Here is a 21475-nt window from a genome sequence, read left to right as displayed (position 1 = left end):
TGAACACTGTGAACCCTGGAATTAAGAGAGACAAGAACTTTCTTTCAAATAAGTTCCTGGCATCTCACCAGATAAACCAATGCTTCAAAGAAGCTGAGAATCTACAAGTGTGAGGGGGTGTTGAGTGATTTTGTGAACGGAAGAAATAAGCAGATGCTAAATAAGGGATAAGCACTTCCTAGCTCTATTCTCATCCGAGCAGAAGGAAGACGAATAGATAGGAAAGTGCCTGAGTCCTTTAGACGGTGGGAAGATGCGTGAAGGTAGTCTGGGAGGAACACCAGGGAAAGGCTGGGTGGTCTGTAGGCGTGAGGACATGCAAGGCAAAGGCATGGCTCAGTAACATTTTGCTGTGTAAGATGAAAGTAATGACAGAAGACGTGAAATGGGCAGGGGGTGGGTTTTCAAAAATTCTCCCTCCTGCTTTTGAGCCAGATAAGGGAACCAAAGCAATGAACTTCTCCTAATGCAGAGAAGAAAAGTGATTTGGTGGGTTATCACAAGCCAGTCTCCCTAACACTCCAAAAAAGAACGCCACCCTGTAAGAAATACATTCCTGCTCGTTGAAGGCCTGCTCTGTAGATCTTCAGCAATACGGATGGAGTGCTGAGTACACGGACAGAAGACATACCGTAATTGTATGACAGCAGCTCCAGGGTTGGTTATTTCTCACTTTGAGGAAGCTATTGATAAGTTTGTCAAAGAAATTTTTTTTAAAAAAAGAGGGAGGGAAGGGAGGAAGGAAGGAAAGAAGGAAGAATGGATGAAAGGAAGGAAGGAAGGAAGGAAGGAAGGAAGGAAGGAAGGAAGGAAGGAAGGAAGGAAGGAAGGAAGGAAGGAAGGAAGGAAGGAAGTCACTTTGACATTATTTTAACTCATCTTCCAAGATTCATATAAATGTCATTCAAATTTTCTACATGACTCAGAGTTTCAGGTAGTTAAAGTTTCAGCCTTGCTCAATTTGGTGTCCTTTACATATGGAATGGCACCCCCATGATATATGTAATACTTCTGCTCTTTCAAAATCATATTACAAATAGATGATGGACAGGGATAATTTGTTCTCAATTAACTGAGTCAAAGGTAAACATATAAATGCAGACTCTCTTAAGCAAATGTTTTCCTTTTCTTTCTACATATATAATTTTATTGTTACAGTATAATTAAAATCTAATTTCTTGTTTAATTTAATTGATACCAGGTTCATTGGGAACAACATGTCTTTGTTTACAACAATATATTTTTGGTTCTGTTATAATTATTTTTACATTGGTTCTTCTTAGACCCAATTTCCCAGCTAAAAAACTGAAATAAAGACTCACTTCATCCTCACTTTTTAAAAAGAGTTCTGCATAGGATAAGATGCTATTTCCCTTTATTATATTTCTAAATCATTTAAATTAATAGCATTCACAGTTAGCTTCTATCATTTTTCACTGTAGACAAGCATGAAATAATTTCCAACTGTTACCATTTTTTCTCTATTCCAATTAAAGCACATTATATGTTACTGTTACTTCACTCAGTTTTCCTTTCCTTTCACTTAAATGTATACATAGTTTTTATATATTGCAATACATTTTCAAAATTTTAGAAAGAGATGTTTAACAAAACGATAGCAACAACAATAAACAACCGAATTCTTACCAAAATTTGTCTCATTTCCTATATAGAACGAACAAAAAGTTACAAACCAAACCAAAGTGATTGTTTTCCTGCATTTAGTGGCAAAGTCTATCATTCCTGTCAATTTAAGTATTGAATAATCACTTGAAAAATGTTTCAGTGAGATTTGCTCCATTGCTCTGCTTAATCTCTGATAAAATTCACATGCTTAAAAAAAAAACGAGGTGGGGAATTACTATCGCATTCTAACAGAAATGACAGAATTTCATCTGTTCTATAAATTAAAAAAAGGAATAACCATAAAGACGTGTAGAAAATTTAAATAGCCTCTTTAAGAATATAGAAACTATTGTGTGCAATGTAGGTTGATGATGATAATGACAATGATGGTGATGATCATGATGATTTTCACTAGGAGTAAACTAAATATTTATAAATAATTTATTTCAACGAAACAGGCAAGGGTGTGACTCGTTAACGTTCTGAAAATAACTGCTTTGCTTTGGCAAGAATGAGCCTGATCACCTTGTATGAAATACCTTTAATGGGAATGACTAAGTGAGACACTGATGAAGTGGGCACAGCAGCGCCTAGAGTTTCTGCATTGCACGAGAAAAGCACATCTTCCTTCCCCTGTCCTGACTACTTTCTGTAGAGCAGGGTTGTCAAATTCAAGGCCTGCAGGCCGGATCCAGCCTATGGGGTGCTTAGATCTGGCCCGTGGGGCCGCCCTGAAAACAGCGAAAGACCAGCCTGTGGTGCCAACAGCTTCATTATGTATCTATCCAGGCTACCCCTGTGTAGTCCTCCATTACTTTGAAAGGCTGGATGTCCTTGAAACATTTGTCCAGTCCCTGTTTCCTACCTTGCCCCAACAACTGTACAATCACCTCAGAGCAGAAATGAGAATAATTCTTCTTGTGCTGCGGGAGTCCCCAACCTTCAAGGCTCCCTAATCTTTCCTACCTGACCCACCATCATTAAAACAAATGCCCATAAACAAACAACAACAAAACACCCCTTTTTCTGAAAGGATATTTATTGGGCATTGGGCAACGTCATAATTTAATGAGTGCAAAACAAAAGGAGTGCAGAGAAGAGCAACCAAGATGATTAGGGGGCTGGAGGCTAAAACATATGAAGAATGGTTGCAGGAACTGAGTATGTCTAGTCTGGTGAAAAGAAGGATGAGCAGTGATATCCCAATATTTGAGGGGCTGCCACAAAGAAGTGGAGGTCAACCTATTCTCCAAAATACCTGAAGGCAAAAAAGAAGCAATAGATGGAAATGAATGAAGAAGAGAATCAACCTAGAACTAAGGCAAAATTTCCTGGCAGAACAATTAATCAGTGGGACAACTTGCCTCAAGGAGTTGTGGGTGCTCCAACACTGAAGGTTTTTAGGAAGAAATGGGACAGTCTCTTGATGCTACTATCTTATTCTACTGCACCAAAGGGAGTCAGAAGTCAACGCCTTTTCTTTCTTTTCCCCTTCTTTTTTTCTACACTTTTCCTTTCTCCTTTCCCTCCTCTATTTTTCCTATTATTTGTTTTTGTATTTTTATATTTTATATCATCAACTAAAAAAGGACAACTCAAAAGAAGAAAAAGAAGAAGAAGAAGAAGAAGAAGAAGAAGAAGAAGAAGAAGAAGAAGAAGAAGAAGAAGAAGAAGAAGAAGAAGAAGAAGAAGAAGAAGAAGAAGAAGAAGAAGAAGAAGAAGAAGAAGAAGAAGAAGAAGAAACTGGACAGTCATTTGTCTGAAATAGTATAGGTAGTATATTGTGTCTGGATTATAGTATAATCCAAACACAATAAAAAACTTTTAAATGTTTGATATTTATTGCTAGTAACAAAAAAAATTATCACCAAATCACTCCGTCTAAACATTTAAAATAGCTTCTTCAGCTTGCACAAATATAATCATTGATCTACTTAACAATTAGTGGCTATTAACTAGTAGAAACATCCATCCTCCTTGGATTAAATCTTGATAAAACCACCTGGCAGTTAGAAAGCAGCCAACAGAAGAATAATTCTAAAGACTAAGTTCAAGATAAAAACTACACAAAATACTTTCAGGGATCCAGAAAAAATGAGGGTGGGCCAATCTACATTCATCACCTGGGTCTGCAATGTAATCTGTGCATGCCTCATTCAGGGCAAGCAACATGATTTGCAGCCACCTGTTCTAGAACAGCTTATCAGCAGCACACCAAAACCCTTCCCTCCCACAATATTCACTGTATAAGATGCACAGACATTTCCACCCATTTTTGAGGGGCCAGGGAAATGCATCTTATACTCCGAAAAATATGGTATATGTGCTTTAAAGTAATGGAGATGTATTGGTGCATGGATTCCATTTCGATGATGTAGCCAGCAGGCAGAAAGGAATCCTAGGCAACTCCAAGAATTGCCTTGGGAAAGAGTAGGATTAAGCTACTTGAAATGATATTATTTGAGAAACTAGCATGGACACAATGTACAATTTCCTTTCATTTGGGAAATAAAAGTATGTACAGTTATGCATATTCTTATATCTTGGGAGATCCAGACAGAGCATATTGCAATACCCAGCGCTTCTCCAAGGTGATCAAAATATCTGCTGAGTGTCAAACTGCAGATGAGCAGAAAATGATAATAGCGGCAGCAAGAAAAACTTGGGTTCAAATCTAGCTCAGCCTGGAATCTTGGAGGATGAAATTGCAGAATAGGAACAGTGCTGACATTCAGCTTCTTTATGAATGTATCTGATAACTCCCAAGTGATGCCCTGAGGTTTGAGCATTACATTTATAAACAGAACAGTGTATGGGGGGGTGGGGGGAATGCACCAGCTGGCTTGCTGCTAAAACATTTTTACAAAGGAGCATCTGATGGCATCAACAGATCTCAGATACCACTTCATTTGGGTTCACACAAAAGGCATCCAGAAAGCAATCTGGGCCACTAAGCCATCCCTCTTGAGATCATGAGGTTAAAAGACAGCTATGTATACAGTAAAATAGAGACCAAACAGAATATATCCATGGTGGGTAGAAAATTGGGCTGGGATCTTTTTTGTTCCCCAAGCAATAAACCATCAATTTGGGATTGGTTCTCTCCTTCAAACTGAGCATCCCGGAAGTCCTGGGAATGTGTTCATTGAATTGTTCTGGCATTTTCAGTGTCTGGTCTTTATTCATACGTATCATGGACAAATAGATTGCCCATGGTGGTGCTGTCTATAGTACAAAAACCTATCTTCGCTTTCCACAGAGCTGTTCTATGGTTTGACTTTTTCACCATTACCTTTGTGCACTATAGATGGGGGGAAGGAAAAGAAGGGACAAGTATTATGAGACATTTGTTTGGAAACTAAATATAACCTATTCTGAGCTGCTCAGATGAAGAATGGCGGAACACATATAACTAATAAAAAGAATCTGAGTTGGCAGGTGGCCCTACAGTAATCAATTTTATCACCTCCAGAGCACCAAGTCTGGCCTTCAAACTTTCATATATTAAGTACAAGGTGTAAGGATCCTCAGTGTCAAATTTCAGCATTTGCTACAGAGGTAAGAGAGAAAGTGTTTGATAGGTGACATAAGATCATCACCAAAGCGGAATCTTAATAACAAGTATCTCCTTCAGCTGGGAGGAAGAGATTATGGTAACTTGTCCCATCCTCCGAGGAAAATACTAGAAGTAAAATCATTCCACTGGCAGTTAACCTCCGAAGAAAGTCAGCTTCATTGCAAATACAATGACCTAATGATACAGAATATTGAGTTAATTGAAATCTCGTTAGCTCTAATCATTCTGCAGTGCAAAATCTTATGGCAGCATTAGAAACAGATGCAACGTATTTTATCTACAATTTCTTTATATATTACACATACATTTTACACATTCTCAGTAGGAAAACTGGTGGTGCCTTCTCTATGTAGTTTGTGATGCTATTAGTAATCATTGTTGAAAAAAAAAACAAAGCAGACATTTACAAGGGCAGAAGGGATCTTTGCTGACCTTTAAAAGCTTTTCAGTGAACTGAGTAATAAACAGGGGCCGGGAGGGGAGACAGAGAAATCAGATCTATTCTTGATATTAAAAATCAACATGCGAAAATGAAAGAGCTGATTCTGTCAAATATTCTGTGATTGCAAGTTTCTTACAAGATGTAAGAAAAATAGCTGAGATGACTATTTGTATTCCCTTTTTGCCTAGGGTTTGTTTCTGCTTTTATATTTACTGTTAATATGATTTTTACACACACACACACACACACACACACACACACACACACACACACACACATATATATATATATATATATATATATATATATATATATATATATATATATATATATATATATATATATATATATATATATATATACATATACATATACATATAAATGTGTGTGTGTGTGTATAGATATACACAACACAAATATATATATAGAACAGTGTGACTATATTCAAATTGAAAACAGATTCAGTGGTAGAAGGAACCAGAGTAGTTAACATTCCAAAGACCATCATACTGAAGCCCTGAAGTACAGTAACTACTAGCAAAAACACAAATATACATACATGTACTACTTTGTAAGTGTGTTTGCGGGGGCGGGGGGGCGGGGGAGAAAATTTCAGTATTTTTGATGAGCTACTACGGCTGACAATAGCACTTGGTAACTTTTAGTCCGATGACTCACACTTTCTCAATACTTCAGTAGGTTTTCAGAATGAGATTTGTTACAGACTGTTAACTTGTGTAGAGAGCTTGACTGATACACCTTGCACCAATTATTAGAAACAAAGTAAAGATGACAGGCAGAAATGAAAATACTGTTCCACTTGTGGCTGGCTGAAGTTGCTCTGTCACGAGAGAGGGATTCTTGTAATTATAATCATTTAACAACAATTTGAGAGCCTTGTGAGGAATTCTGGTTTCCATTTTAAAATACCTTAGGGCTGGGGTGAAAACCCCTTTAGTAACAAATTCTATTTGGGGGGACTAAAAACCATGCAGTGTGTGATCCCACAGCCTTTGTAGTAGGGCTGTGTTTGAGGAACATTCTTTTATCATGAGAGGCCTACAATGTTCATATGCTTCCCATTCCCAAATGGAAAAATATTAGGCCACCATTTTCAGGAAAGCCCTAAGAGCTTCCAAAAGGGAACCCAGGATTCAAATGCAGCCCCAAAACATACGTTCTGCAGGCCTGAAGATCTGCTTTAGGACATTTCTGTCACCATTTTATAAAAATGGTGGCACACATTTTTGCTTTTGCTTTCTCCCACCAATGACCATGTTACACTAGCATAGGCTAGTCGAGTCAACATTCCAGCAAAAAACAAAGCAGAATCTAAAATCTATGCCAGGTGTACGGGTAGTCCTACCAGGAGTAGTGCTTGCAAACGTTCATTTAGTGACCACAAACATTTACAACAGCAGTGCAAAAAGTGACTTATGACTATGTTTCACACTTACAATCATTACAGCATCCCCACAATCGTGTGATCAAAATTCAGGTGCTTGGCATCTGAATTGGCTGAATTTCGTTATATTTATGACAGTTGTGGAGGTCATGTGATCACCTTTTGTGACCTTCTGACAAGCAAAGTCAATGGGGAAGCCAGATTCACTTTACAACTGTGGCAAGAGTGGTCATCAATGGGGCAAAACTCACTTTAACAAATGTCTGTTAGCGACATAAATTTTGTGGTCATAAGTTGAGGATTACCTGTACAGGACTATTGCAAGAAAAGAGAGGTCAAATTTGTCCTTGGGACAGGTCCATGTCCTCTGTAGGAATCCAAGTGTATGCAGTGCCAGCAATACTAACTGGTTTCAGACCACGAACCAACAGAAAATCGATGAACTTTGTCAGTCTCCATTTTAGATGAGAAATGCTCAAATCACACAGTCAGGCTATGCTCTATGGAAAATGCAAACACGTGTCCTACTATATTGGTAATGATAGGCATACAACACTAGGGGTTTTTTTCAACTTAATAACAGCAGATAATTTAATAACTTAAAAACCAACTTCTACCATGAAAGGACTGGTGCCCTGAAAGGACTGGCCTTTTTATTGCAAACTGTCAATATACTTATTAAATTACAAATTGTTTGAGAGCCTTATGGTAGTTAGCAGAATACCAATCTAGGGAAAGAAGCAAGCTAGCTAACAGGCTATACTGCAAAAATCTAGATGACCACTAGAAAGCAGTAAAAATGTTTTGTTGCCATCCAGTGGCCATCCAGATTTTGCTTCCTGATTTTGAAAGGCCATAGAAAACAAGTTGTTGGAGAAAGAAAAATACCAGTATGACTTTCTGCCTCAAATGCCAACATGACTTGGCTGGATTTACAAACACTTCACTTCCAGGACACTTTTCTGCTTCAGGCAACAGAATGCCTTGGACAATCCCCAACTAAAATTCATCACATGGAGTCAAATGACACTATAGAATAATACCCTATAGCCAACCACCTGTTTGTTCACCCAGCCTAGCATTGCTCAATGCCACTTATTTTCCAAGGGTCAATTTCTTAAATCTTCAGATACAGCTGAAAGAAACTTCCAAGTGAAACCCTGGTTTCAGCCAGAACAGATAATTTCAAGATGGTTTCAGCCAGAACAGATAATATCAAGATGGTTACAGCCAGAACACATAATATCAAGCAAGATGGACCAAAGTTTTGGGTCAGTAAGATTCAGCAACTTCTTCAGTCTTTATTTACTCTTTTCATCATAAAGTCTTAAGCTGTCATGTCTAATATCTATTGACAAAAACATATTAATGACTTACCTCCCTGGGTGATAGCAAGGCTGCATCAGATGAACATTTAACTGAGGGTTATGGAAAATGGCAACAAAAATACACCTTTTTAGCTAGTGCATAAATTAAGTTATCCACCTTTAAAATGATGGGTTGAGAAATCTATTTTATTTTTTTTTGTAAGTTTTATTTGAGTTTTCACAAAGAGAAAAAAAATATCTTTTCTGAAAGTAGCATAATCCCGGGTTACATTTCTTCGTACAGACATAAATTCAGTTTCATGCTCATTTTTATATTCTATTCCATATCTTATTACTATTTTATATTTTCTGCATAGCTTCTCCCCTCTTTTAATTTTCTCAATTTTATTTTAATTATCTCATCTCAATACAAATCATTGTATTTATATTTTTTGTCTGTCCTGTTTCAATTATCTATTATCTTTTCTCATTAAACAAAATTTCTCCTGTAGTTACTGATTGGAGTATGACGCCTTTATATCTTTTCCCTAAAGTTGTAACATTCAATATAATACATAACTTCCATTCGGATTCTGCTTGGTACATTCTTAAAATACACACTGTATTCTTAAAAAAATTATAAATGTATATAATTAAAACAACATTCCATTCCAATTCAATTTTATCATTAATATTAATATTCATTAAAGTCTTAACATCTTTTTAACATTACTTTTCAATTAAATATCATACTTCTATGGGAACAATTATAAGCTTTCCATAGTTAATTCCCCCCCTTCACTTATATTTTATAAAACATTAACTAATTAAAATGTTCCTGTTCCTTCCTAATTCAATTTTCTCATTTATTTTATTTCACTCCTTTTATTCACAAACATTTCACTAAATTATACTAACTATTTTATCCCTCATTTTAATCATACATTGTTTCCAATTTTCTAAAGTTATTTCTATTACTAATATAACAATACAATCTTATGTACCTTTACAGAATCCCTTTTTCAGTTAGATTTTCACCCATTATCTCTAAATAGGTCCTGTTTCTCTATATCTTGCTCCGGTCCTTTGTAACTTCTTTTCCTTTCCTTCTTCCCTCTCTTCTTCTCTCTCCCCTTTTTACCCCCTTGTCTCTCTACCTATATTTCTCTCTTCTGTATTCCCCTTTTCTGTTGCTTTCCAGTATTATACTTATTTTTTGAATTATTTTTCTTTTCTTTGGTTGTTTTTTTAAGTCTTAAATTCTCCATTCTCTTTCCCCCCTTTCCTTTTCTCCCCACATAAAATTGCTTGTTCATTAAAGATGGCTTCTTCTTTGTCCCAGTCTTCTTGTTTTGCAGTCATTTCTTGTTGTTTCTCATAGTTCCAAATCTCCATTTCTAAGAATTGAAAAACGAAGCCAAAAGAACCCTTCCCTTCTTGTGCATCTTCTTTGTACTTTTTAAGTTCCATTTTCAATTCATCCAGAAGTGGTGCCATTGTATAAATTTTTAAACAACCACCCGATTGATTTTAGTCGTTCAAATATAATAACCAAGAATCCAAAGATCACCAAATAATCCAAATACACGCAAGCTATTTCTTTTTTGCTCTTTTTTTCACTTTCTCTTCCTGGGGTTACTATTTAGTTGCAAAGTTTCAGTTAAAATGTATCTTTTAGAAGTCTTGTTGAAGTTTTACTTTAGATTCTTTTTAATTCCAGGCAGTCTCCTCCCTCTTCCAGATCCTGCCCTTATTCTTTTTCTCTCCTTTCCTGCTTATGAAAAAAAAAAAATTTAATGTCCAGAAATCTTTATTATCCCTTTGGCATTTTGTTTTATTTTCAGCTTAATTGCCTATTGATGTCAAAGTGGATTTTTCCGATTTCTTATTTAAGTCTCTTAGTTGTCAGTATAGGGAAGGAGAGAGAAGAAAAAAAAAACCCAACCCTTTCCCTTTTCACTTTCCTTCGCTGCTTCTGACTCTTCTTTGGGAGCGATGTTATTTTTTGTAAGTTTAAATTCCAGGGTATCTTAGTTGTTGCTTTTACAATTTAACCCGGTCAGCCAAAACTTTCACTTCTTATCTTCCTCCTGCACATCATTTTCCGATTGAGTTCTTCTTTGAGGTGGCCATTTCTGACCACCGCTGCAACTGCCTTCGGGAAAGGGAGTAATAGCCAGCTGAGGAGGAGAGATGCTTGATCCTTGATCCTGCTGGCGGTCTCCCCCCTCTTCACCACCTCTATGGGGTGGCTTAGCCCCGAAACCAGCTGGCTTGGGACGCTCCAGCGGTGAGCCCAGACCGAAACCACACACGATCGTGGATTTCTGTCTGTCACCGAAGCCCTTCAAACTGAAAGTTCCAGACCAGGGTTGGGAAATCTATTGATTGATCTGTTCAACACTAGTTCATAAGTTCAACACTGATATTCATCAATCAGTCAGGAGTAATGCTATTGCTCTCTGGAGTAACAAAATAAACTCTTTGGAGTCATGATTCCCAGTTGTCATTTTAATGGTGTCCACTTCCTGCCCCTGGACTTCTCTGAACTTTTCTCCACCAACATGGTAGCAGGACACAAGTTCACCCTCTTGTCAATAATCCATCTTCATGGAGCCTACTTGTTCTTAGATGTTTCCTAGTTTGAGAGCCTTGCTGTATACCCATTACACAAAAAGAATCAACAGACCACAATATCCCTCAATTGAATATGCCATATCATCCTCAATCCTTCTACAATTATAGCTTTTATGTCAAAGCTTTACAGCTTTATCACCTCAAGCAATATTTTACAGCTGTCAAGAGTGATTTATGCAATAATGATTTCAATGGCAAAATGAAGTCCTCAAAGGAAGTGCTGTCACATATTTCCATGGCAAATAACTTTATTAAAACAAAAATATTGATGTGCTACGTAAATACTATTTTACCTCCATCTGATACCTAATCAGATCAGTCCTTAAAAATAAAAGTTTGCATAAAGGATGTTATGAAGCTTATGTGGGGGGAAATGCATGAATAGTACTAGTTGTTATTCAGAATTTAAATACTTCCTGGCTTAGCAATTTTGGAGAACATTTTATTTTGATGCAATTGCACATAAGATTCACATATGTTGCTACACTGTAACATTTCCTGTGTGTTGAATAGGATAGTCTCAGAATCAAAAAGAATGTAGACTCTTTGCTTTTAGGCCAGAGTAATCCCATTGCAATGTATCTCCAAGAATTTTTTGCTTCTTTCTGACTATTTTATAATAAGCCACCAGGTAATAGCTTGTGTGGCATAAGGTTCAAAATTGTAGCCAAATGACTCTATTAGATAAACAGAACTAGGAACGGAATGCAGCTTAAGCACAATGCTATAATGGAAGTAGCAATAACAATTACATGCATAATTCCATACAGTAATTTTTCAAGACCATGGAAGTGTTGCTGTGCTTAGCTTTCCAGGAAGGTAATGAATCCAGGAACATTTCAGGATTGCTGTCCAAGAAAACCAAGATTAATTACTGTGACAATGGTTTTTTAACCTGCAATTGTATCTCTCAGGACTGAACTACAGATGGATCTCCAGATATTGTGAAATTCCAGCTTTCAACTTCCCTAACCAATATGGACAATTACAAGGGACTTGAAGACATTGTGGTACTCTATTTCTGCTACACTTCCTCTATTTAATGCAAAGGAACTTCTTCTCACTGGATGTAAGCAGATATGCTTATTGTTGTTGTGACTCAATCACTATCCTAAGAACAGAGAAATTAAGTAATATCTCATTTTCAGGGACAAATAAACTGAAACGCATTTGCTTTAATCCAATGAATTCATAATCAACTGCAAGGAACGGTATGTGCAGGTATATATATAATCACAAAAGTGTGATTACAACCTTTGAAGGTTCTGCACACAACTTCTAATACATTTTAAAGGTCAATGAGCAGTGCCTGCAAAGCCCAAGCCTTCCCTTTTAATTTCCACATCAGTATTTCTTTTAACCACTTCCATTCCAGATGCTCATAGTTACTCTGAATTCCTCCTGTAGTTTGTATCTGAAGACTAGAACTTCCTTATCCAACGTATCCACTCAATTTACTACTAATGCAACAGGTTTGCCACATCCGTTTTTTTACAAACTTCCCATTAACTGGAAGTCTGTCAGTTTTGTCATTTCCATGGTTAGTGGCTGGGATTCACACAACACATGGGCCCATAAAAGTCTAATTTAGATTGAAGCTATCTATTGTATTCCATTTAGATGTAGAAAGACTGATAGGTAGTCCTTCACTTATGACTATAACTGAGCTTGAATTAAGGTTATAAGTCATGATGGTCATTAAGCAGGTCATCACATATCTGCATCCAAGTTTACAACCTTTTCCATGGCAGTCATGAAATGAATCACCATGGTCATTAAGCCAACACCAAGGTTGTTAAAAATCCATACCATAGTCATTAAGCGAATCCATTGTCTGCAATATTTTTTTTTGCCAGAAACCAGAAGCAAACATCGGTTTCTGACAAAATAAACCCCAACCCATTGTAAATCATGTGACATCACTGCAGAATGCTTCAATCAGCTTTAATTGCAGCCCAATAACCACTTAGACTTATATACCACTTCATAGTGCTTTACAGCCCTATGTAAATGGTTTACAGAGTCATATTGTTCCCAACAATCTGGGTCCTCATTTTATCCACCTCAGAAGGATAAAAGGCCTTGATCCAGTTAGGATCAAACTGCTGGCAGTTAGCAGAATTAGCCTGCAATACTGCATTCTAACCAGTGCGCCACCACGGCTACAATCATGTGACTGGGGGAGGCATAAAAAACTTTAAATGCAGGTCATAAATAGCCACAGGGAACTCTGTTGTAACTTCATCATAAATTGAGGACTACCTGATGTGATAGACCATAATGCAGGGTCACAGGAGGGAGGGGCTCTTTTCCAAAAGGTGAAGAGACAACATAGCTTGGAATCCCTTGTGCAGGAAAAGGACAAAGGCAGACATCTCCCCACCCCAGCAATCCAATGTGTATGTCTAATAATTATGCAGGTACATCTGCCAAGATTTCTGTCTATGGCTGAACAATAATAAACCACTCTGAAGTAACCCCTCATGTCATCCTCAGTTCCTTGGGCCTGACACCCTATATGAAAAGCTACAATTCTTTAGAAGCATTAAAAAGACAAATAATTCACGTTGCACAACAAGAATTCGCTGGTGTGCCTTCCCCCATTCGATCACGAAGCTTCCTAAATAACCTTGTGCCAATCATAAAAATAGTATTTGTGCTACAGATCTATCTGGTTTACCAGAGTTACTAGGCTGCAAAAAGCCAGATAATTGCTAGGAGGCAGCCAAATGTATGGTTTTCTGCATCTCTTCACCATAAGCACCTAATGATATGTATGTTTAAAAGCCAGTGTTTCTTCAGGAAATCCTGAAAATTGCAATATGGTGACAGTGCTAGGAATCTCTGTGAGAGACCTACGTTGTCTGTTACCAAAACAACTAATAATATACTAATCTGAAGCTGAAGTTCCGAACAGATGGCCTATTTCTGAATATAGTGGAAGACATAAAATTGTGGTGATTCTCTTCTGCTTAGACAAGGCCAACATCTTCATCTTTGTTCTATCAAATCCAGCAAGATTGGTAGTTGCAGCTTCTTGATCCTGGGCCAACCCTTTTGTGAAAACATGTGAGACTGATCTGTACACCAAGAAAGAGGGGCTTGCATTATGGTGCATTATGTCTAGTTCCTTTTGACTTCTCCCATCTGTGAAAGCTGTACCAGGAGAGTTACTGAGAAAATAACTACTAGGATCCTAAAAGAAGGGCACCACAGAAGTCTGTCAAAATAAATTAACAACATTTTTGCTTGTTTTGTTTCTAGGAATTACATTTATCGGTGAATGGAATCCTTCAGCAACGCCTGTCCACCAATGTCACCACAACCATTGAAGAGATACAGGAGTCACAGCTTCTTTAAAGTTCAATTGTCATTTTATGATCCCTTTCATTGTCACAATTCTCAAATTAATCTAAACAGCGCACAGGTGGGTCTCTGAAGCTTAATTAAAGCTCATGATTTGAATATATTACAAATTTGCATTTGTCCTTCAAGCAGATATACAGCGCAAATGTCAATAGAAGAACAACAACATGGTTAAGGATTACTGTAACTGAGTAATCAGAAACAAAAATAAACGAAGCCCTGAGAAATAATTAGTATTGTTACTTCCTTACCTGGATACATTTTGAGAAATAAATGTACAGCTTAAGTTCATAAGCAAATACATATTATACTATTCCTACTGAAAGTAATGATTCATTGTGCAAATCTAAATCAGTTAAACCCTGCTGGTTAATGACCACAATAAAGTTATTTCAATTTGAAATCAGTTAAACCTTAAAAAATACTTGATTTAACCTCTTTGAAACAGGTTTTTTTTAAAAAAAAAATCCCCCAAGTTATTACTCAGTATACAAAACAATATATTCAGATTATCATTTAAACATAAGTATACTTTATAGCAGCAAGCATCTTATTCTATCAAATCAAATTCACAATTTATTTTAAATATATCACCACATAAGGCTTTTTTTTAATTCGACGATGTGAAGCAGCAATTAGTACAGATCAATACAGTCCACAGTGGAAAATACTTATTCGTCCTTCATTTGTTTACATATGTATGCAAGGGATAAAAGTTGCAGAATGACAATCACATTTTGCATATAATGTGATTGGATTTTTAATATCAATCCAGTATTTAAAATTCAACAATTGGGCACATTCTTCACTGTTCTCAGATTCCAATAGCCCTGTGCAATTCTTTGGATTTAATTCCAAAAAGATGCTTTGGGCCACACAGGGGCATGAACATAACACCCATCTCAAGTTCTGTTTCTGGGAACAATAGTAGAGCACATTGTTGGAATAAAATCCAGTGTACTAAATTGCCCAAAGTTTCAAGAACATTCACTGTTGAATTTATAATGAGGAAATGTGGGGAAAGCTATCCTTACACCTTGTACAATTACACATGCATATATCCAAAACCATATTATTCTGAAATGCATATAATGCTGTATTTCGACACTGCTTTGAGACAATTCCTTCACAATCTTAACTGTAATAGAGAATGTAGAAAATAGAGAGAACGCTGACGATTTCCATGAATGAGCCCAGTCAAAAGTAATAAATATATAAGGAAGGAAGAGATATGAATAATCATTCACTGGAAATAGTAAAATATGCATATTCAGCATGCACTCTACTTGAGTTTTAAACCTGAAAACAATCACAATCACACACACACAAAATTTGCCCAGAAATAGAATCCTTTCCTCCTTCCTTCCAGTCGTGTACTAAATTGAAAACTTAAGCCATAAACAAGATCTCTTTGAAAACCCGGACATGAAGAGACTCATTCACATCACTTCAGCAATTCAGTAATTTACCCAATATGCAAACAGAAACCTGCACACACACCAATCCAGAGCTGTGTTTAAATGAAAGGAAAGTGGATTGCTGGTGTGGAAGGTGTCCCTCTAATGCTGTGTTTCTCAACCTTGACAACTTGAAGATGCGTTGTCTTCACTTCCAGGAACACCACAGCCAGCCTGCCTCTTCAAGTTGCGAAGGCTGAGAAATGCTGCCATAATCTGTAGTTCAGGATAACAGTCCCCTATCTTAATGTCCTAGAACGGGCGGACTGGCATTCTTTTGATACATCAATAAAAGACACATTCAAGATGTCTGGGGGAAAAAAATAAAAAAGCACCCCACGTTTGATAGGCGTTCAAGAGCCAATAAGCATCTCAACCATAATGGGAAGCTGAACTTTCCAAAACTTCTTTTGAAAGAAATGCAAAAAAAAAAAAAAGGAAACTACTTTACCATCTTTATGATAATAGGTAACGTCCACTTTTCTCTCCTCGGATCCAAGCAAAGCCTGGGCAATTTGGGCAATGTGATGCCTTTTGGTTTCTGGTCCATGAAGGAAGTCACAGGTGCAGGGTTTTTGCATGACATCCGGCCGGGAGAACCCCGTCATCTCGCAAAAGCCATCATTGCAGTAGATGATCGCGCAATTCTGTACTCTGGCATTAGCAATGATGAATTTTTTATCTGCAATAAAACAAGGGGTTTTTCAAGACTCTTATGATACCTCAAAAGCCTCAGGTATCTGTCTAGATAAAGGGCTGTTCCTGCATTGAATTTCTACATATGTTGAGCTTTAGTAGAGGCCTTAATACCACTCAGGTGTACCAAAGCTCTTTAAAAGGGACTCAGTGGCATACAGGCGAATTAAAACTCAAAATCAACAGACTTCGTGGGAGAGGGAAATCCATTCTAGGAAGCTGCTTGCAAAACTTAGCCTGCGTGAAAAGCGTAATACTGGCTTACTGTTCTATTGAAAAGAAAGCTTTTTTCCTTTGTGCTGAGAACTGCTTGTCCAAGCTATTGAAAGAGCCTTCATTTCTGAGGGCCTGAACTCTAATGAAAGCTTTGTGGACTGGGGAAAAAAACAGAGAAAAGTTAAGATAATATCATTGGGCTTGCAAACAATTCTGCAAATATATTTAATAGATTATAAAACTTGCTTTTCCACCACCACGGTAGATGTTAGTTTTGCTTAATATTTGAAGAACCCTATTCAAATGAAAAGGGCTAGCACATATCCTGCCTATAAAAAGGTTCTCAAAAACAAGAATCTGTTCATTAAAAGATGACTTATATTTGTAGGACTGTTGGGCATCTAGCCCCGAATCTCTCCAGGGCATACATATGACTTGAGCCCATCCAAAGGACACTGCAGCATTATAGTCCTTAACGTAATAGAAGGGGGCAAGGATGAGATAGGACAGCAAAATCAAGCAGCCTTTATTAAGACTATGGTGAAATGAAATGAAAATGCAGTGTTATACTCTGGTCCCCCCTTGTTTCTTTCTTTCTTTTTTACTCCTACCTAATTTGGGAAATCCAGCTCCTGGCACTTTTCTAATCCTTTGTCTAAATATGTAGCCCATCTATTTTCTAAGGTCTTTAACATGGTCTTTTCTATCACTTACTACTTGGTCATGTTAACAGAAGATGCCACAGCTAGAGAAACTTTGCGGGCAACCTAGGTTTTTTTAAATATGGCACAGGAAACGCCTTTTTATATTTGCCCTACCTGAGGTGCTAAACAGAGAGAAACCTGAGAGCAGAGGTTAATCTAGGGCACTGTCCAGTGAGAAGGAAAACAATTTGGGGGGAAGGGGGCTACCTGAGGCACTCCAGCGCTCTTTTGCAAGAGCCGGTTGATTTTAACGCGCTTGATCACCCTGTAAGATAATCCTCTAACCACGGCTGTGGGATTCTTGTTTTCACAAAATCCAAGTGAAAGAATTTAATTATACAACACATCTAATCCTGACTGTATAAAGCAAGATACTTTGACTGGGCCGATTTTCATTCTCATATGCAGAGGTAATCCAACAGAATTGCACAAACATATGGTTTTAGGTGATTATTAGGAGTGTAGGAGGAAGCAACTTATAGCCTCAATTATTAATTTACAGCTTAAATACATTAATGTACTCCAATGGAGCATTTTACTTGAATGTTTTACTCACCCGTGTATTCTCTCTACAGAATCTGCACTGCCTGTTCGTTTTTGCTGAGCCTGTTGTTTTCAATGACAGGCACAACCTTGAAGCCACATCTGTCACAACATTAAGGATCAAGGCACAAGATATTTGCCTCACTTCTTTTCCAAGCTTCATCGGAGCTATCCCATGGCAGAAGTGCACATGAGCTATCCAAAGGCTAAAACATATTTACACTTGAAGACACAGCGAGAAGTCTGCAAGGCATCTGCGCATCTGTTTTGATTTCTCTCAAACCTCATTCACATATTTTGTGAAATATTTCTCATGCATGTCCTCTTCCAAAGAAGAAAAGACCTGATTACTGACAAGTTCTCTTTGCAGCAGCCATAACTTAGTATGTCGCTCAATGGCCTCGTGATGTACTTCCTTACGGAGAGATAATTAAGTCCAGTAACTTTAGTTGCTACCTTTCATCTAGAAAAGTTTCACTATCTGACTTTTACAGGGTAGGAATCTGTCACCTTGATGTCCATAGCGTCCATTAAAGAATTGTTAGCAATCTACCTATATTCTTCCTAGGCTAGTTTCAATGTATCTAGAATTTATTATCTCGTTGCATTCCAATGAGATACTTTTCCATTTTCCTGTTTTTAGGGAATTGAGACAGACTAGGTGACCACATAATTGCAAGATTGAAATTGTAATCCTATACACACTTATCTAAAAGAAAATCCTCATGATTACAGAAACATTTACAGCATTGCATTTAACCCAGCTTGCAACTCTATTTTGAGAGGTGCTTAAAATGAAAGCTCATGCAAGCCACCATACTTCACACTCATTGTTAGACAACTTTCCAAAGGGACTCATCATTTATTGCAGTTTTACAACAATTTTAATGTTTCATTATGACAGCTCACAAAAGGTTTTATTTACTAACGTAAAATTTTGAGTCTTTACAATCCCTCAGGGCTTTTGATGCCTTAAGTTTTAACCATCAGATCTGTCAGACTACAGTTCCCCCAGAAAAATCCTAAATCATCCTAGTCAGCCGCCTGGTTTAGAAAGGGCCTGCAAGAAACTTTTTTTTTTTCCCCCCACAAAGTCACTGTCAAATAAATATCTTTCAGGCAACAAAAATGTCAAGGTTTCAACTTCCAGGCAGAAAACAGCAGACAACTTTCTGGCTGCCCCTCCAGGACTTTAGGCCATTTAACACCCTCCCCCTCACAAAGATGGGGAACACGCATAAACAGACATTTGCGTTTCGTCTTGGCCCGTTTGTGCCGAGGAAGGAAAAGAGAACAATTTGCCAACCCAAGGCGAGCCGAAAGCTACCTCGATCGCCGTCTTGGATAGGGCTCAGCCACCCAGGGATGCCAGGAGCAGCTTTTGCCAAGCCCGATCGCTTTGAGTTTAAACTTGTCTTCGGTCCCTTCCCTCCTCCCCCCCACCCCCACCGCCCCGAAACATCTCCAGGGCGCGAACTTACTTTGCCCTTCGAATTTCCGGATGATGGTCCCCAAAAAGGTGTTTTGTGGCGCCACGTGACCTCTGCGAACTGGCATGTTGCACGATCGTCCCCCACCTCCGCGGGCGCGATGCCTCCTCCTCGGCTTTGCCGGCTTCGGCTCTGGCTCGCTCTCGCTCTCCCCTCCCAGGCTACCCTTTGCGAGATTTCATCTCATTGGGGGTGGTGGGGGGGGCGCCGGGCAGGCTCGCTTTCCGATCCTAGTAGCAGCGTCTCCGAGCACAGGCAGCCTCCCGCCCTCCCGGTGCCCGCTCCATGCCCGGGTTCTGCACCGGGGACCAACCTGACCCGCTGGCTTTCACCTTCTCCTCGCTCCCACCCACCCCCGAGAGAGAAAGAGAGAGAAGAGGGGGGGTGAGGGGGAAACAAAAAACGGTGGCCCGAGGCGGCGGAGGCGGCGGGGGGGGGGTTGGGAGGGAAACCTGGCTGAGGGAATCCGCCCGAGGTGAGCGGCTGGCCGCGCCTCAGCTTCTCCTCCCGCGGAACGCAAGACCTCGCCCAGTTCCTCCCCCCCCCCCGCCACTCCCGACGCGAGCGATGGCCGGGCGCCGAGGCGGGAAGGCAAGAGACGCTGCCGGCTGCTCCGCTAGCGAGAGGGAGTGACGTCCCTCCCGCGCGGTTACGGCAGCTCCGGTTACTCAAGCGTGGCTCGGCGGCAAGTCAGCCCGGCGGTAAATCTTCCTTCCCCTCCGCTCAACACCCTCCTCCCGGAACCGGCAGACGGAGCAGCAGCAGGCTCCGGCGGCAGCGAGGAGCTACGAGCCTGCCGCGCGCGGCCGCATCCCGAGGACGCCGTCGCCGCTGCCGCGACGAGGCGAAGCCGAGCGAGGAGGGGAGGAGCACGAAGTGACAAACTAACACAGGTCGCTTCGTCGGGGGAGTCGCGGGCAAAGGCCGGGATGGCGGCTGCGGGCAAAAGCTGTTCGCGCCTTTTTTAATGTTTATGTTTATTTATTTATTTATTTATTTTCGGGGGGTTTTTTCCCCTCGCTTTCCCTGCGCTGAGAAGATGAGCCCAGGAAAAAATCCAAGGCAGCCGCCCAGCCTTGGCAAAACGGGCGTGCCGCCGGTGAAGTGAATCGAGAAAAGGCCGTCGAGTATATATACATATTCATTCAAATCTCTCTCTCTCTCTCTCTCCCTCTCTCTTTCTCTCTCTCTCTCCTTCTCTCTTTCTCTTTCTCTCTCTCTCTCTCTCCCTCTCTCTCCCTCTTTCTTTCTCCCTCTTTCACCCTCTCTTTTCTCTCCCCTCTCTCTTTCTCTCTTTCATCTCTCTCTCCCTCACTCCCCCTCCCTCTTTCTCTCTCACTCTCTCTCCCTCTCCTCTCCCCCCTCTCTCTTTCTCTCTTTCATCTCTCTCTCCCTCCCTCCCCTTTCTCTTTCTCTCTCTTTCTCTCTCTCTCCCTCCCTCCCCCTCTCTCTTTCTTTCATCTCTCTCTCCCTCCTTCCCCATCCCTCCCTTTCTCATCTGCATTTTCATCATGAGGCTTAGTTAGCCTCAACCCTATGCAAAGAGGAGGCCAACTGGCACCCATTCTGTTCGGAGTCAGTTCGGTTCAATGCTCTTTTCCAGCACTGAAAAAACACAGCTCTTCTTAAGAAGTGGAAATGAGATAACAGATAATCAGAGTTGGAAGGGACCTTGTAGGTCATCTAGTCCAACCCTCCGCCCAAGCGGGAGACCCTACACCATCTCTGACAAATGGCAGTCCAATCTCTCCTTGAAAGTCTCAACTGATGGCTCTCCCACAACTTCCGAGGGCAAGCTGTTCCATTGGTTGATTGTTCTCACTGTCAGAAAGTTTCTCCTTATTTTCAGGTTAAATCTCTCCTTGTTCACTTTCCATCCATTATTCCTTGTCTGGCCTTCAGGTGCCTTGGAAAATAGCTTGACCCCTTCCTCTCTGTGGCAGCACTTCAAACATTGGAAGACCGCTATCATGTGTCCCCTGGTCCTTCTCTTTACTAGACTAGCCAAG

The 21475-nt window shown here is 39.5% G+C and overlaps 1 protein-coding gene across 9 annotated transcripts in view; it reads right to left on the bottom strand.

The window, feature by feature from the left end:
- The window catches only part of KCNH7 (potassium voltage-gated channel subfamily H member 7), a 344881-nt gene extending 324741 nt beyond the window's left edge, over positions 1-20140 (bottom strand). For 4 of the 9 annotated variants that reach the window (XM_087920062.1, XM_087920069.1, XM_087920061.1 and 1 more), the window contains exons 1-2: positions 19458-20139; positions 16269-16499 (exon numbers count right to left, since the gene is read on the bottom strand). In XM_087920062.1, coding sequence (XP_087776188.1) covers positions 16269-16499; positions 19458-19533 — 307 coding nt within the window. In that variant the 5' untranslated portion in view covers positions 19534-20139. Of the gene's footprint in view, positions 1-16268; positions 16500-17989; positions 18078-19457 lie in introns of those variants that run through there. The other 5 variants (XM_087920063.1, XM_087920064.1, XM_087920066.1 and 2 more) reach the window with 4 other exon arrangements.
- Between the last annotated feature and the right edge of the window lie 1335 nt (positions 20141-21475).

This window comes from Pseudonaja textilis, chromosome 1, assembly GCF_049901715.1.
Source record: "Pseudonaja textilis isolate UNSWEBS1 chromosome 1, rPseTex1.2, whole genome shotgun sequence".
Classification (NCBI taxonomy): domain Eukaryota; kingdom Metazoa; phylum Chordata; class Lepidosauria; order Squamata; family Elapidae; genus Pseudonaja; species Pseudonaja textilis.
The sequence above is the reverse complement of the archived record's forward strand: the minus strand, read 5'-3'. Positions and strand labels throughout refer to the sequence as shown.